Raw genomic sequence first — 18,367 nt, 5'->3', positions numbered from 1 at the left:
TCTGCCGTCGCCTGCCTTCCAGCTCCCGCTCGGTAGTTCAGTCTTACCTGAGAAACCATTCATCCCGGCGTTGGGCATAGAAGTGAGAGAAGGAAAGATGGCCGCCACACATCTCTATGCCCTTGGAGGACCGGAGCGATGTCACTACCCGTTCCGGCCATTTTTTTTTTTCTTTAAAGCACTAGATCAATGCTTTTTTTTTTATCTAATGCTTTACATGGGGTCTTATTGACCCCATATCTCTCCATAAAGAGGACCTGTCACTACTTATTTCTATCACAAGGGATACATGCATTTCTTGTAATAAGAATAAAAGTGATTACAATTTTTTTTAAAAGGAACAGTGCAAAAATAAAAAAAAAATTAAATACATTTTTTTTTTAAAAGTTTAAAGCGCCCCCGTCTCTCCTGTGCTCGCACATAGTGGTCAACACATACGTAGGCCATGCCCACATGTGTAAATGGTGTTCAAACCACACATGTGAGGTATCGCCACGAATGTCGGAGCAAGAGCAATAATTCTCACACTAGATCTCCTCTATAACTTTACACTGCTAACCTGTAGACATTTTTAAAGCATCACCCATAGAGATTTTTAAGTATTGCAGTTTCACGCTATGCCACGAGCGTGCGCAATTTTAAAGTGTGACATGTTGGGTATCTATTTACTCGCCGTAACATCCTCTTACATATTTTACAAAACAATTGGGGTATATATTGTTTTTTTAATCAAAGTGTATTTTTTTCCAAAAAATATATATTCATTTTTAAAAAGTGCACATTTCGGTTTTCGGCCAAGTGCATTTTGAATTTTTGGTTTTGGCACCCAAATTTTCATTTCGGTGCACCACTAGTATGTACCAAGCAAATGTGGCTGGACCCATGTGTATATGCAATTACAGAATATACTTAGAAACAATGCTTTTAAAACAATAACACAGGTTGGTATGATAGTTCAGTAACATATAGATAAAATGGTAATTAGTACATTAAGCTTATGTTAACAACTCACTGGATTTCTGGTAGGATCAACAGAATGTTTTGCACTTATAGGACAGCTTTTACAAAACACTTTGAATGGAATATTTAACAGACCGAGAGGTAGAAAATATAAGATGTTCATTGTTAGGGTTTACAGTACATACACTTTAAAGCTGAATTCCAGATATGACAATTTTTACATAGTTACATTGGTCCAGCTCAACCAATGTAAGTATGTATGTGCCATACCTGTGGGGTTCCCCTTGAATCTGAAAATCAATATAAAGGCACTGCTACTCCAGTGATTGCCAGTAGCTTCCATCTCTCATGCCAAGTGGCTGCACTTCTGCTTACTGAACACAGGATGTTGCCTGGGCAGTACGGGAGCCATTCAAAGAACACTGTTTCTCTAATTGTTCTCTAATTGTACAAGGTGGAGATTGTGATGCTACTGCTTCACCTCTCCATCTCATCCAATCAGAGAACACCTTGCATTCACTGAGAAAATACAAATTATTCCCTGAATGGTGCCCGTGCCAAATGAGGGACCTTCTGTATTCACAATGCATTAGTGACAAAGAGAGGTGGCTTTGTTGGACTGGTTGTACAGTGGGGATGATGCCTGTTGGAGCATCATGTTGTTGAATACATTTAGCATTGCTGTTTATTTCTTACTACTAGACAAAACAAGCAATAAATCCTTTTAATGCAGGTGAGGGGGGCACTGCTTTATACATTTTTAGACATGACAATAGTTCAGCTTTAAAGTTTACCTAAAATCCACTGAAAGAACAATATATTCTTTTTAATGCCAGTGTTTGTCTCCAGTGGCGCATATGTGTGCAAAGCACTACTGGTCCACCAAAAATGGATCTGTTTTGAACACACATTTTATAATGCTTTTCCTATAGATGCATTTTCAAACATTTTTGGTGGAAGGAAGAATGGGCTGTCAAAAAACCTCGAATAAGTGTGATGATGAACATACTCATGAGTAGATAAGTAACTGGAGCTAATGCTTCGTGTCATCTCTGGATTTGATTTGGCTTCAAGACTACAACTTATCTCTGTCTAGCATGTATGGAAAGGAAATGTTAAGAACTAGATAAAGATCATAGATTGAGGAGCTTGCCCCATGAGTTTCCTGTTGCCTGAAATCTCTCTGCTTAAAAAAATCTGAGCATTAGGTTTGATAACAGCTTTAAAATAGGTGGTTACCGTTAAGTGTATGCCCATTACACAGAAAGTAAAACTAGTCATTTCATATGAAAGAGCTATACACACAAATATGTCCACTAATACACTAATATCCCCACACCTGTATGTATGCTGACATAATAGGCAAAAATATGGCTCCATGATGCCTGACGTTAGTCCTCTATGGGATTGTTAGACAGGCAGTTGGTGTGTATGAAAACAGCATTACTCCCCTTTATTCCACCTATAAGTTCAGTTCTGCTAATTTTTAAACATTTCTGTCATACTTATGTATAATTGTTAAAAAAAAGTTCCATTTAAGTACTTACCTTCTAGGAAATGTTTCTTCCATTACACTTGGTTAAACTGTGGCAGTGAAAACTGTCTTTGATTGTTACTATCATGTGCAGAACCTCTCTGGTTAGCATTTTCTATATTATGTTACAGTAGATATAAAACATCAGATTCAAATACAAAAATACTATGGAAATGTATAGTGGGTTTATACATAATGCTTTATCATGGTTAGGGCTAAACAAATAAAATAAATATGTATGTAAGCAGGTGCTTACAGGGTACAAATGAAAGCAGGGCTGCTGTTAGAAACCACAGGGCCCCATACAGCCAACTTGAAAGGCCCCCCCCCCAAAAAAAAAACACAGTTTACTATGCTTCAGTTATGAATTTACACAGTGAGTGATCAGTACTGATCACTCAATGTGTTCATTCAGGAAAGGAAGGGCTGGTATATGTGACATATTCCCACACTCCATCCTGAAGGATCCTATTCTGTGCTTGCAGCTGCCAGTGGAAAGGAAAAGAAGGAAGCCTGCAGTACTCTGGGGGTGGGGGCACATAGGGGAGCCTGGGCAGCAGGGGAATACATATGCACAGGGATGGTGATGGATGCATGAGGGGGTCAATTACTGCAACTGATCCCCTGCATGGCTCTCTCTGCAGCAGCTGAAAGCCAGCAGAAAGGAGAGTAGAAGGAGCCAGCTTTCAGCTGCTGCAGAGAGAGCCATACAGGGGATCGATTCCAGTAAATAACCCATAGCGTGCCGATCACCCTCCCTTCCCACATTTGATTCACCCAAATTTCTGGACCCCCCCTGCTGGCCTGGGCCCTGTACAGTAATTGGGCCCAGTTAGCCATTTTCCCTCCCCGGGGCCATGTGACTCGTTGGGGAGCGGGTATGTTAAATTTGCTGTTATCGCTCTCAGTTTCTCAAACTGGTCTCTGGAGGTTCAACATGGCACCTCATGGCAAAGAACTCTTTGTGGATCTGAAAAAAAGAATTGTTGCTCTACATAAAGATGACCTAGGCTATAAGAAGATTGCCAAGACCCTGAATTGAGCTGCAGCATGGTGGCCAAGACCATACAGCGGTTTAACAGGACAGGTTCCACTCAGAACAGGCCTCGCCATTGTCGACCAAAGAGGTTGAGTACACGTGCTCAGCGTCATATCCAGAGGTGGTCTTTGGGAAATAGATGTATGAGTGCTGCCAGCATTGCTGCAGAGGTTGAAGGGGTGGGGGGGGGGGGGTCAGCATGTCAGTGCTCAGACCATACGCCACACACTGCATTAAATTGGTCTGCATGGCTGTTGTCCCAGAAGGAAGCCTCTTCTAAATATTATGCACAAGAAAGCCTGCAAACAGTTTGCTGAAGACAAGCAGACAAAGGACATGGATTACTGGAACCATGTCCTGTGGTCTGATGACACCAAGATAAACTTATTTGGTTCAGATGGTGTCAAGTTTTGTGGTGGCAACCAGGTGAGGAGTACAAAGACAAGTGTGTCTTGCCTGCAGTCAAGCATGGTGGTGGGAGTGTTATGGTCTGGGGAGCTACAGTTCATTGAGGGAACCATGAATGTCAACATGTACCTCGGCATACTGAAGCAGAGCATGATCACCTCCCTTTGGAGACTGGGCCGCAGGGCAGTATTCCAACATGATAATGATCCCAAAAACACCTCCAAGACGACCACTGCCTTGCTAAAGAAGCTGAGGGTAAAGGTGATGGACTGGCCAAGCATGTCTCCAGACCTAAACCCTATTGAGCATCTGTGGGGCATCCTCAAAAGGAAGGTGGAGGATGGCAAGATCTCTAACATCCACCAGCTCTGTGATGTCGTCATGGAGGAGTGGAAGAGGACTCCAGTGGCAACCTGTGAAGCTCTGGAGAACTCCATGCCCAAGAGGTTTAAAGCAGTGCTGGAAAATAATGGTGGCCACACAAAATATTGACACTTTGGGCCCAAATTGGACATTTTCACTTAGGGGTGTACTCACTTTTGTTGCCAGTGGATTAGACATTAATGGCTGTGTGTTGAGTTATTTTGAGGAGACAGCAAATTTACATGTTATACAAGCTGTACACTCACTACGTCACATTGTAGCAAAGTCTTCAGTGTTGTCACATGAAAAGATATAATATATTTACAAAAATGTGAAGGGTGCACTCACTTCTGTGAGATACTGTATATACACTGTGTACATATATATATATATATATATATATATATATAGTATAATGTATTTATTTTGGCAAATTTGAAATGTGGCAGATTGATATTTTGCATTTAACATTAGAGAGAGCAGATGGAACTTCAGCCTTCTTTCCACATATTTTTCTGATTTGTCACTTTGTAGTAAACAGCTTGTTGTTTACAGAGTTCAATAACACAAATGATTCAGATTAATAATGCCTTCTTTATTTAACAGCTCCACCCAAGGCTCTGGCTCTGTGAAACCCATAATAAAGCCCTTTTAGACTAAGCTTATATCTAATCAAGCCCAAGGATTGCAGAAGGATTGGATACAGAGAAGTACCAACCAAGGGTGGATTGCAAAAATAAGAATCCCACACTTTAAACATTCTTTATAGCAAGAAAGATTTTGTAAAGTTTAAAACTGAGCACAGGTTCACTTCAAGATGGAAAAATGTGAAAAGATCTTTTTTTTTATGGATACAGTTGAAAAATGACGGTGCTATGGTTCCTCTAACAAACGCATGTATGTTTGTAGGAACTTTAGTAGCTGACTATTCAACTTGAAATCAAGACTGTAATTGTACGCCTTATGTTGCCAAAAATGGGTGGTTAGTTTAACAAGTTACTTTAATCCATAAAATTATTTGGTGAAGTATAAAAGTGTGCGAGGAACAAATATCCAGGTTCTGGATATGTTGCTCAAATGTCAAGAAAACACTGTGGGGTAGATTTACTAAAACTGGTTCACACAGAATCTGGTGACGCTGTACAGAGTATCCAATCAGCTTCTAACTTCAGCGTGTTCAATTCAGCTTTGACAAAAAAAAACAAAAAAACTGGAAGCCGATTAGTTTTTGCAGAGTTGCACCAGATTTTGGACTCTCCAGTTTTAGTAAATAAAAATCCCAAATAAGAGGAAACCACTTTTGAAGTGTTAAAGGAAAGCAAATAAACTTACCTGGGTATTCATAATAGTGATGGGTCCATATACTGGTCAGCACTGAGACCTATATAAATCTATCACTTAGGTAAACAAAATAGAAACAGATTGAATTATATTGTTGAAATGCGGACAGCAATCAAGTATATATCTATGTATGTCCTCAATTTTACAATAGATGTCCTAATAGATGTTCTTTTTTTAACCGTAAGAGGGCCTTCTGATAGTAACACTATTACAGAGAATGCATTTTTAATAACAAATTCATCTAGACATTCATTTGTCCTACATGCTGAACAATGTATAGGAATAACAAAGGTAGCGCCGGATATCATAACACTACAGTATGGCATCTCCTTTCCTGTTTTGCTGGGGATCATTAGTGCACATATTGTATGATGTTTCTCTACAGAGAATAGAGGGATTTCATAGGAAAAGGCTATTTAAAGTCTGGGACAGCAGCCAGATATGGCAGATTCAAATTTTAATTTCAGAATATATTATGGTATTCAAATAGTTAAAGCTGAACACCAGGCAGATATTAAAAGAAAAAATGCAATGTGAATTATTTTCATTAAAAAACATTATTCAATGTATTTTTAAATGCAACTAATATACGTATCTGATATTATTTTGATAACAGCCTCTTGTAATGCTCTGTACAGAAACATTCAGATTAGGAGAGGAAGGGGCAGCAATGACAAGGGTACTACTGACAAGGAACATAATCACATAAACAAAAGGGATGACCTCATCAGTCCTCTGCTTCCCCTTTAGTGTCCAGTCATGGGCTGGGTGCAGGAAGACAACAAAGTGTTTTGCACTTTCAGTGCGCTTTCAGTAAAATTATCCTTTAAATGATCATTATCCAACCCCATCCCACCCCAATTGGTATACTTAGGTGTTATTGCAGCTGAGATCTTCCCGTTGTAAAATCTTCTGAGCCCATCTATTATGTGTCCCAGTGGTGGATGGCCTTTCCATGACAGTAAATAGAATAGGGAGACTAACTGAGGGCTCTAGAATTTCTACAGTATAGTTGTCATTAAATCAGGGCAATTTTTCCTTCTTTAGTTGTTATGTTCATTCTGTGGTTGGAGGAGGAGAGGGCAGGGGCAGATGAATGTAACAATCTTTCCTCCTCATCACAGAACACCTTGTAATCAATGTTGGGTATACAAGACATTTTATGAATAGAGGAGGTGGAGTTCACGCGAGACATGTAGCCTTCACTTTATGCATAGTATGAGAGCCAGGGATGTAAGTCCCTGCACTGGAAGTTGGACACTTACTGTACTATTTGGGTTCAATGACACTAACAGTTTTAAGTAAAGCAGCAGACAGCCCCCCATTGGACATGCCTCATTATAGGGGATTTATTGGTTCTTAGCAAATGTTAAAAAAAGTTTTCTCCCAGCTTTAAAGTACAATTGTACCAATTGCAGCAATTTTTACTGTGCAGTCCTTCCCAGCATTATACAGCCTTTCTACTGAAACTTTCCCAAAAAAGAGACATTTTTACATAGTGTAAGTATTTATGTGTCATAACTGGAAGATCCCCCTGGAAGCTGGAAATCACTGTAGTAGACACTGCTACTCCATTGACTGCTGCCAGCTTCTGGGTCCCATACCGAGCAGCTGCACAGGAGGTCACTTACCCCACATGGACACCATTCAGAGGACAGTCTAAGAGTGTTGTTTTTGCTGTTTTTATTTTGGGAGAACTTGGATAGGGTTGAAGAAATTAGTTGGGATACTAAGAACTACAGTATGTACAACTTGAGGACTTTTTTCAGGTATTCTTCAGAACAAGCTAAATTAAAGTCTGTGCTTGCAGCAAACAGTAGACTTCAACTTTAAGGTAGTAGTAGTTAACTGTAAATCTATTTCTTGGAGCCACAAGAGCAGAGCCGTTTAAGTAGAAGATTAGATGGACAAAGCTCTTCAGGACACCATCCAGTGTTCCCTTTGACTAAACCCACAGCTGAATCTCTAGCACCAGAGGGGTGGTAAAAGCACAGCAGTCCACAAGACCTCTTAGAAGTGTCTGGACTCACACATGGCCCAAGGATAGCTGGTTGCCTCCTTCCAACTTCCAAGCAACACCTTACTCCGGTGATGCCAGACCAGATCTTCAGCAGACAGCTCCCTCAGTCAGCTCTCTTTAGTTCCAGGGTCTCAGCATCCAAGACCTAAGGTCGCCCGCCTGAGGCCTCGCAACAGCAGACATAGCAGCATTGCCTGGAAGGGCAGCATGCCCCCTCCAGGTTGGACTAATTCTATCTAGGAAAGGACCCCAAGCTCAGCATGCTCACCAAATACTGTATATACAGTCTCCCAGCATGCCATCAGAGCCCTCCCCTCTCGGATAGTCCAGGGTTGTATCAATATTCAAGCTCCCATCTGCATAGCTCCACAGTCCACACCTATCGTCAAGAAAATTCTCAAGCTATCTGGATGCAGAGGGAGCTATCAGACTGGCAACAGCTGAACACACTGAGCAGACATGACTAGCAGAATGCAGCTTCACTGAGTACAGTTAGCAAACTATGCTTTTACTTTACAAACAATCATAGCCACACTGACTACAGTGTAGTAACTAAATGTACTTACTAACACATACTAAGCACATATCTATCAAAACCTAGCACATATCTAGGAGGGTGCCAATCTGAGAACCCTTTGCATTCATTGAGAAAATGCAAAATGTACTCCAATGAGCACCCATGATGAGCAAGCTTCCTCCTGTGTTCACTAAGCAGTAGAGCAGCCACTTGGCACACAACCTGGAAGCCAGCTGCTAGCAGTGCCTACTGCAGCGATTTCAAGCTTTCATGGGGATGGAACGGGTAGGATGGCTAGAGGAATGCAACTATGCAAAAATGTCCACACTTAAACTTTAAAGTAGTACAAAAGGCTAAACTTTTTTTTGCCATGGTGGATTCATTGCATTACTGTAAAAAAAATGTTCCAAACACTTACCTGGCATCTCTACACAAGCCCCACCGCTCCTGAACTTTCTGTTTGCAGATGGGAGAGGTGAGCAATTGGCTCTTACTGCTGTCTGTCAGGAGATGGGAGGAGGGAGCAGAAGCATGGCATGCTGGGTGCTGTATGTTTCAATGGACAAACAAAGCCCTGGTTAGGATAGTGTATGCACTGGTGTCTCCTTTAGGTGTGCATACTTAACTGCTTGCCCACTGCCCTATAGCAGAAATACTGCTACAGGGCGGCAGGGCTGCGCAAAGTCACGTGTATATACGTGATTTTGCATTTCTGGGTAGGAGGCGAGCGCGTGCCCTACCCGCGCTGCCATTGGCAGCTTCAGCTGTCAATCACTGGGTCCTGGCCTGAGTTTCCCCGCCGGCAATTGACGATCACCGAGTATCACTGACGGGGAGAGGTCTGTATGTAAACAATACAGATTTCTTGCCTGTCAGCTCCAGCATGCTGCTTTGTATTGCTCTGCATAGCCGTGAATGGCCTTTTACCATGTCATGTGATCGACTTTGTCCAAAGGACACAGAAATCGCAGACAGCGTGCAGGAGGGTGCGTTCATATGATGCCCTCCTAGAACTGGACGACTTCTCTGTAGCCATCATTTAGCTATAGCCCGGTAGGGAAGTGGATAAATGTAATTGTAAAGCTGCTATTATCCAGACTGTGATATTCCATGGTTTCTAGGGTAACATTTCCAAATTAGTCACAAATAACAAAAAAGTCTGGTAAGTTCTCTTTAGCCCATGTATTTTGTATGCCCATTTCCTTGTCTACCTTGTAATTAATTATAAGATTAATAATCCTTTTTTTTACTTTTTACAGAGCAAGACTCTACAACACATGCATCAAACTCATACCGTTCATGCCGCAAACCTGTAATAAGTAAGTGACATGGGCAGGGATGTTTAAATTACGCTCTCATGAACAATGGACATTTTTACAGCTGCTATTAGGGGCATCTTCAGTCTATCATGAATTTTGCTGCCAGACTCATCCACTTTACCAACCATTCCATATCTGCCACCCCTCTCTGCCAATCCCTCCACTGACTTCCCATTGCCCAGCAAATAAAATTCAAAACATTAACAATAACATATAAAGCTATTTATATCTCTGCTCCCAATTACATCACCAATCTTGTCTCCAAATATCACCCAAACCATCCTTCCAAGATCTCCTGCTCTCTAGCTCCCTTGTCTCCTCCTCCCATGCTCATCTTCAAGACTTCTCCAGAGCCTCCCCCATCCACCCTGGAACTCTTTACCCCAAACTATTCGACTATCGCCTACTCTGCCCACTTTACTCTGAAAACCTATCTGTTCAGGGAAGCCTATCCTGTCTTCAGCTAATAATCGGATCTTCTATTTCTCCTATCAGTCCTTCCCCCACAGTTATTACCTTTTGTACTACTAGCCCCTCCCTCTTAGATTGTAAGCTCCAAGGAGCAGGGCCTTCCTAACCCTCTTGTATTGAACTGTATTGTTGCTGTATTGTCTTCCTTTATATTGTAAAGCACTGAGTAAACTGTTGGCACTATATAAATCCTTTATAATAACAATAATAATCTGGCATTCTATTTTTCCTGCCTCTAAACTCTCCTCCATGTTAGCCTATGTGTCGATGCACACATAGGCTTTTAGCAGCGTTTACTGGAAGGAGAGTTCAGAGGCAGGAAACAAATCCACTGCCAGTCCATCCAGGAGCAGCAGAGTTTTGGCAGAAAAAACGCTCAATGCTGCTAAACGCATCTAAATGTGCCTAAACAATAATTGCATTTAGCACTTCAGCGTTTATTCATTTCAATAGCCAGAAAAAAATTTAAATTCTGGCCAATGAAATTAATTGGCAAAAATAAAATAAAACGGCAAAACACCAAATGCTGCTAAACGCTGCCAACCCAGTTTGAAAAAACACAGCTTAAGTCAGTTTTTAACGCAGATTGTCCCCTTTCAGGAGAAAGAGCGTTTTACAATAAACCACTGTGCATAAGGCCAAATAGCCCAAACTCTCCCCCACTGCTACTTACCATCCTTATAATCTAGCAAGGCCCTCCTAACCCGTCAAAGCCTTGAGAACATTTTTTGTTGTAAATTCTGGATAGTAACTGGGATAAGGCTTACAAGCAGAGAGTTTAGAGTGTTCCCACCACCCAGCCTCCACATGACAGTCAGTGAGTGGACTTAGAAAGTGGCCACGCAAACACTGACCACTGATATATTTATATACATTATAAAAGTTAAAAAAAAAAAGAATTTTAATACATTGAAAACAATTGTAAAAATATATTTTAGTACATTGAAATGAATAACAAAAAAACTCTCAATTATTTTTAATCACCAAATGTGTTCTTGTTTTAAATGAGATTTAATTCAAGTTTTAATGATTCATGACAGCCTTTGTTCCAAAACAATTTTGAATTGATAATTTTGTTGTCTTGTGGAAATAATTCTCTGACTTGCAATCCTGAATTTCTTTTAGTATGTATAGCACTGGACACAAATGATGTCTGATCTGCATGTAAAATGATGACATCAAATTTACTGTACAAATAAAGCATGAGGTGATTAATAGATAATCTTTCTGTCTTTCTGTAGATGGAATAGAGTGTCCTGAAAATAAGAAGTGCCCAGTAAATGACAGCTGTGATGACTATTCACAATGTCCCTGTATGGATGGATACACAGCTTACGATGCGACAGAAGGGGCTATAAGAAGAATCGGTTGTCAAGGTGAGTACATCTGCACTTGGTGACAAACATCATGGAGACATAATGAAAAGCAATCTCATACATAGAACTGCAGTGATGTCATCGGGGCGGCAGCATGACAACATCATCATTGAATGTGATGATTTCAGCATGTACACAACAGGAGGCTCACAGTGGGTGTCACTTGATCCTTCTGCAGATAACCCCAGACCTCTTCATCAATCGGAGTCACAACGCTGGCTTCTCCTCTAGTTATGACAGTGTTGAGTACTGATGTAAAAAATATTAATAGTACAGTAAAAGACTGAGTTTGGCAATATACTGTAAATTTGCAAAGAAAAAAAAAAAAAGATACCTACCTGCATTTGTTTTTGTTTTGGATGTTCTCAGATAAGATAACATTACATATTTTGCTTCATGGATATAATTTTGAGCAGAGACGAAGGCTGTCAGTAACCCGATGCTACATCTGATCAGAAACATTATTTTAAATAATTTATTTCCAGGTCAAAGTTACAAAAAGTCATAGTATACTAGACACATTGGGGGTTATTTACTAAACCTGGAGAGCGCAAAATCTGGTGCAGCTCTGCATAGAAACAAATCAGCTTTCAGGTTTTATGGCCAGAACATAATTGAACAAGCTGAAGTTAGAAGCTGATTGGCTACCATGCACAGCTGCACCAGATTCAGAGTGCTCCAGTTTTAGTAAATCTCCCCCATTGTCTTCAACATATAAAGTACAACATGTACAAGGACAAGTAATGGTGCAATATCATCATGTAAAAAAATTTTACAAAGATGGCTGGTTTATGAAAGTGAGATGTAAAGATCTTACTGGCCATCTCTGTAAAATATCTCCGACCCAGATTCTCCAGCCCAGAGGTGAGGAATCTGGGTGAGAAGCTGCTGTGATATGAGGAAGAAGGCTTCTTTCTTCCTAATATCAGCACCAGCGGGGCTAAAAATGATTATACATATATACACAGTATAGAATGTTATATACATAATTGTACTGTATTGTCTTTTAGGTCCCATGCACATCTGAGCAATGCAGAACCGTGAGCAGAATCATACAATTCTCCCCGTGATTCCAAATTGCACTAAAATTGTGTCAAAATACAGAACTGGCTTTTAGGTGCCATTCATTGTTAATGGCCCCCCAAATGCGGTTAGCAGACATGCGTTTTGTCGCACGTTTTGTCATTGGGAACCTGCAGAAACACACGCATCCCAGAAACACACAAAATGTGTGGCATGCATGCTGTGCCATTAATTGTTAATGGCACCCCAAATGCGGTTAGCAGACATGCATTAATTGTTAATGGCACCCCAAACGCAGCTAGCAGATGCACAGTTTGCCAAAATGCACATAAAGGTGCATCAAAATGCACATTAAAAAAAGTGCCAAAATGTACGTTACAAACCACACCAAAATGTGCATTAAAATATCCTGTGCTAGAACGTGTGCTAATGTGCCAAAATGGGTGTTCAGAAAAGTGCCAAAATGCACATTAAAAAAGTGTCAAATGCATGTTAAAAAAGCGCCTAAATGTGTGTACAAAAATGCCAAAATGCACATTTAAGCTCCATGCTCACTCGTGTTTTTTAAGCTTCTAGAAGCTATTATCAGCATATTTTTTTTCTGCTCTTAGAAGCTAAATAGTGTTCTCCTATGTGTCCATGCACACTACTTTAGGCTATTAGTGTTTTTTGAGCTTCAGCGTCTAGGAGCAGGAAAAAAAAAACATTTGTTTGGAGAGTTTTTCCAGCAGAAAAAAAACCTTAAACTCTCCTAAATGCGGCTAAATGCTACCTAAATGCTCCAAAAAGCTTTTTGCCTAGCTTTTTTTTCTCTCACTTTTTTTTCACTCACATGTACTGTGAAAATGCTAATAAAACTCTAACGCTCCGAAACACTTCTGAATGCTACTAAAACACTGCTAAAATGCTACTAAAAATGCTTGTGGAGCTTACAATCTAAAGGAAGGGGGAGGTGATACAAAAGGTGATAGCTGCGGGGGGATGATCTGGTGGAGGTGATTCAAGTACAGTTCATAGGTGGAGGTGGGGTAGGCTTCCCTGAATAAGTGAGTTTTCAAAGATCACCTAAAGGTGGACAGGGTGGGGGCTGACCGGACATGCTGTGGTAGGGAGTTCCAGAGGATGGGAGAGGCTCTGGAGAAGTCCTGGAGGCGAGTGTGGGAGGAGATGATGAGGGAGCTAGAGAGGAAGATATCATGGGAGGAGCGGAGTGGGCGATTTGGGTGGTATCAATGGATGAGGTTGGTGATGTAGCTAGGAGCAGTGTTGTACATGGCTTTGTAAGCTGTGGTTAGTATTTTGAATTTTATAGGGTTGGGTTAGTGCAGTGTTTCTCAACTCCAGTCCTCATGGACCCCCAACAGGTCATGTTTTCAGGATTTCCATTATTTTTCACAGGTGATTTGATCAGTTTCACTGCCTTAGTAATTACCACAGCTGTTTTATCTGAGGGAAATCCTGAAAACATGACCTGTTGGGGGTCCATGAGGACTAGAGTTGAGAAACACTGGGTTAGTGGAAGCCAGTGGAGGGATTGGCAGAGAGGGGCAGCAGTCGCTGATTGGTTGGTAAGGTGTATGAGTCTAGCAGCAGCATTCATAATAGACTGAAGGGGGGATAACCTGTGTAACGATAGACCAGTGAGGAGGGAGTTGCAGTAATCAAGGCGGGATATAAACAAGGCGTGGATAAGTTGTTTTGTGGTGTCATTGGTCAGAAAGGGGCGGATTTTGGAAATGTTCCGGAGGTTTAGGCGGCAGGATTTAGCCAGTGAGTGGATGTGGGGCCCAAAGGAAAGGTCAGAGTCTAGGATCCTGGTATGAGGGGAAGGACCAATGGTTGTGCTGTTGATCTTAATGGTAAAGTCGTGAGTGGGGGATCGGGGAGGAGGAAATATTACAAGCTCGGTTTTTGAAATATTGAGTTTAAGGTAGTGATGTGACATCCATGCTGATATGTCGCTTAGTAGATTTGTCATACGTGAGGAAACTGAGGGGGTGAGCTGGGGACTGGAGAGATAGATCTGGGTGTTGTCAGCATAGAGGTGGTATTGGAAGCCATGGGAGGTTATCAGTTGGCCCAGGGAAGAGGTATAGAGAGAGAAAAGGAGGGGCCTAAGGACAGGACCTTGGGGTACCCCAACAGAAAGAGGAAGAGGAGCGGAGGAGGAGGAGTTGTATGTGACACTGAAAGTGTGCTGAGAAAGGTAAGAGAACCAGGAGAGAGCACAGAGGCTGATGGAGTGGAGTTTACTGAGGAGAAGCGGGTAGTCGACTGTGTCAAAGGCAGCAGAAAGGTCAAAGATTTTGAGTATGGAGTAGTGGCCGTTGGTTTTAGCAGTTAGTAGGTCATTAGTGAGTTTTAGTAGGGCAGTTTCTGTGGAATGTTGTGGGCAGAAGCCAGACTGTCAGGGATCAAGAAGGTTGTTGTCGTTGAGATAGCAGTTCATACGGTTGTGAACAAGACGCTCGAGAAGCTTGGAGGCAAACGGGAGCAGGGACATGGGTTTTAAGTTATTTAAACAGGTGGGGTCCAGCGAGGGTTTTTTGAGAATGGGAGTAACCAGTGCACGTTTGGGTGGAAAGGGAAAGGTGCCCATGGAGAGTGAGAGGTTGAAGATGTGGGTTAGAGAGTTTAGGACAGATCAGAAAGGAGGCTGCAACAGTCATGAGGGGACAGGATCCAGGGGACAGGTGATGAAGTGGGCCTTTGAAAGGAGTTTGGTAACTTTCTTGGTGGTAACAGGGTCAAAGGAGGAGAGTGTTGAGTTTGGTGTTGGGCCTGGTATGTTGGTTAGAGGAGGAAGCTTGACACTGGAGATCTCATCACGAATTGTGTCGATCTTCTTTTTGAAATGACTGGCAATCTCCTGTGCAGTAAGTAATTTGGTGGGTGGAGGCAGTGGGGGGTGGAGTAAGGAATTAAGGGTAGAGAAGAGTTGACGAGGATTGGATGAGAGGGTCTTGATAAGAGTGTTGTAGTAGGTTTGCTTAGCAGAATGGAGGCTGGAGTTGTATTTGAGAAGAGCGGATTTGTTGAGGGTAAATTCTTTCAGGGATTTAGTTTTACACCATGCTAGCTCCAGAGTGCGGCTGTGTCTCTTGAGACTTCTGGTGTCATCTCTTTGCCAGGGTTGTGACAGGAGCAGCCTGGTTCTGCGTGTAGAAAGAGGAGCAAGAGCGTCCAGGGAGGACGATAGATAGTTGTAGGCAGATGTGGCCAGTTCTGGGCAGAACAGGGGTGCAATTTCATCATAGAGGTGCTCAGTAGCGGAGTGAAGAAGGTCAGGGCTGAGGTGGTGCAGGTTTCTACAGGTAACGGTTTGCTGGTTGGAGGCATGGGGCGTAGGAGGCAGGGAGAGAGTGAAGCTGATAAAGTTGTGATCAGAGAGAGGAAAAGGGGTGTTAGAGAGGTTACAGGGAGTGCATAGGTGAGTGAATACAAGGTCAAGGGTGTTGCCATTGGAGTGGGTGGTGGATTGTGACCATTGTGTTAGGTTAAAAGAGGAGGAAAATGTGCTTTAAAAAAAAGAGCAAGTTCTTATTATTTTAATACAATTACATGGCCTTTTTAACTTTGGTTTCACTTTTTAAATTAGGCTGGACTGTATTCTCACAATATCTTGCGGGATTACAGGCAGCCCTCCCCCTTCTACTTATATCTCAGCTATTCTTGGAGAAAAAAGGTCTCCTCTCTTATCTTTCTGAGTACAATCGTACTTGGCTTCATAAACAGGGTGTCAGAGGAGATAATTTTAATCTGGGGTGCAATGTAGGGCCCGGTGTCAGAAAGTTGGTTCTCCATCAGAGGTCATGGGTCTTTACAGCAGGACAATGACCCAAAGCACCCAGAAATGGTTTCACACAAAGTTCTGGAGAGTACTGAACTGGCCAAGCAATGAGTCGAGATCTCAATCCCATAGAGCACCTGTGGAGAGATCTCAAAACAGCAGTTAGGAAAAGGAACCCTTCCAATCTGAGAGACCTGGAGGAGTTATGCTGGCCAAACATGGGTCAAAATTCGACCTGTTTTTCGTCCGAAAATCAGACCTAAGAATAATTGGCCAATTTTCGCTCTGTTAGTGGGTCAATGGCACCGGGCAGTTTTTGTGGTTCGTCCCCTTTTCGGTGATTGGGCATGTTGGAAAATTTGTGAAAAATGACCGATATTCAACTCAATGATGGTCAAATGGTACGATAGTTTTTCCGAAAAGGATATGCGCATGAGCCATGACCTGGAAGGAACAGAAGTTTTGCCTGCTATATGGGGTGAACTTTATGACTTGGTTGGCCGATTTTCAAAATCATTGATGGCACATTGATGGATTACCGAGCGAACAACATTTTCGTTTTTCGGATGAAAAATCGTTCGGAATTCGACCCATGTATGGCCTGCATTAATGAAAGACAAGTGCTCCAAAATTCCAGTAGAGAGGTATAAGAAACTCATTGATGGTTACAGGTAGCGATTGATTTCAGTTATTTTTTCCAAGGGGTGTGCTATCAAACAAAAATCGGAGATGCCAATTATTTTGTTCAGTCCATTTTTTGTGTTTTGCGTGGATTGTGTCAGTTTGGCTTCTTGTTTCTCCACTTTTTTGTGTCATTCCAATACAAACAAAAGAAATAAACATGAGATGGCCTAAACATTTGTAATTGCAACATATTTCTTGGCGAAGCAGTGCATTATCTGACAGAAATGCAGGGGTGCCAATAATTTTGTCCATAACAGTATATAATTTAATGCAGTGTTAGCCATGTACAATATGGTTAGAGTTGTACAGACTTTAGAGGATTTGTGTAAGATCTAATTTTTTCAAAAAAGTTGGATAAAAATGTATTAATTGTATCACAATGATTGGATGAACTGGGCCTTGTTTTCATTAGATCAAAGAAGACCGAGGGTGTCAGGATTACTTTGCAGTGCAACACCAAACAACAATGGGGATAGATTAGGGCTGTAGGCCTGTAACTCACCTTTATTACAGTGATAAGCCCAGAGTAAAAACAATGGTACAGGTGATGTCACAGCAAACAGGGAGCTGCCAGCCAATCACAGCAGTCGGGTAGTGTTTACACTGACAGATGAGTTATGTGTCTCTCACTTTGCTTTTTTTTTAGATATACACGAGTGTCTTGACAAAAAACATAATTGTGGTCAGAACACAGGTTGTAAGAACTCAGATGGAGGATATTACTGTGCATGTAACGAAGGCTTTGTTAAAGGGAACGTCACAGAGTTCTGTCCGACCGATAACAGAACAGAGAATGGATGTACAGGTGAGTGATCAGAGGCAAGAGCACACTGCAAAGAAAGTTATGCTCATCCTGTTAATTGTTCACACCCATCACAACTAGGGATGCACCCATAGCAGTTTTTTAATTGTTCACACCCATCACAACTAGGGATGCACTGATACCAGTTTTTTAATTATTCACACCCAAAAAAATATCAATGCGCCAATACCAGTTTTTTAATTGTTCACACCCATCACAACTAGGGATGCACCAATACCAGTTTTTTAATTGTTCACAACTAGGGATGCACCAATACCAGTTTTTTAATTGTTCACAACTAGGGATGCACCAATACCAGTTTTTTAATTGTTCACACCCATCACAACTAGGGATGCACCCATAGCAGTTTTTTAATTGTTCACACACATCACAACTAGGGATGCACCAATACCAGTTTTTTAATTGTTCACAACTAGGGATGCACCAATACCAGTTTTTTAAATGTTCACAACTAGGGATGCACCAATACCAGTTTTTTAATTGTTCACACCCATCACAACTAGGGATGCACCCATAGCAGTTTTTTAATTGTTCACACCCATCACAACTAGGGATGCACCCATACCAGTTTTTTCATTGTTCACACCCATCACAACTAGGGATGCACCCATACCAGTTTTTTAATTGTTCACACCCATCACAACTAGGGATGCACCCATAGCAGTTTTTTAATTGTTCACACCCATCACAACTAGGGAT

The 18,367-nt window shown here is 41.6% G+C and overlaps 1 protein-coding gene across 3 annotated transcripts in view; it reads left to right on the top strand.

The window, feature by feature from the left end:
• Positions 1–18,367, top strand: part of ADGRE5 (adhesion G protein-coupled receptor E5) — a 157,544-nt gene that overhangs the window by 54,258 nt on the left and 84,919 nt on the right. For all 3 annotated transcript variants that reach the window (XM_089651780.1, XM_089651779.1, XM_089651778.1), the window contains 3 exons: positions 9,442–9,501; positions 11,214–11,348; positions 17,492–17,650. In XM_089651780.1, the coding sequence (XP_089507906.1) occupies positions 9,442–9,501; positions 11,214–11,348; positions 17,492–17,650 (354 nt within the window). The remainder of the gene's footprint in view (positions 1–9,441; positions 9,502–11,213; positions 11,349–17,491; positions 17,651–18,367) is intronic.

Source organism: Staurois parvus, unplaced genomic scaffold (assembly GCF_062004578.1).
Source record: "Staurois parvus isolate SC_StPar_1 unplaced genomic scaffold, SC_StPar_1.0 ptg000662l, whole genome shotgun sequence".
Lineage (NCBI taxonomy): Eukaryota > Metazoa > Chordata > Amphibia > Anura > Ranidae > Staurois > Staurois parvus.
The sequence above is the reverse complement of the archived record's forward strand: the minus strand, read 5'-3'. Positions and strand labels throughout refer to the sequence as shown.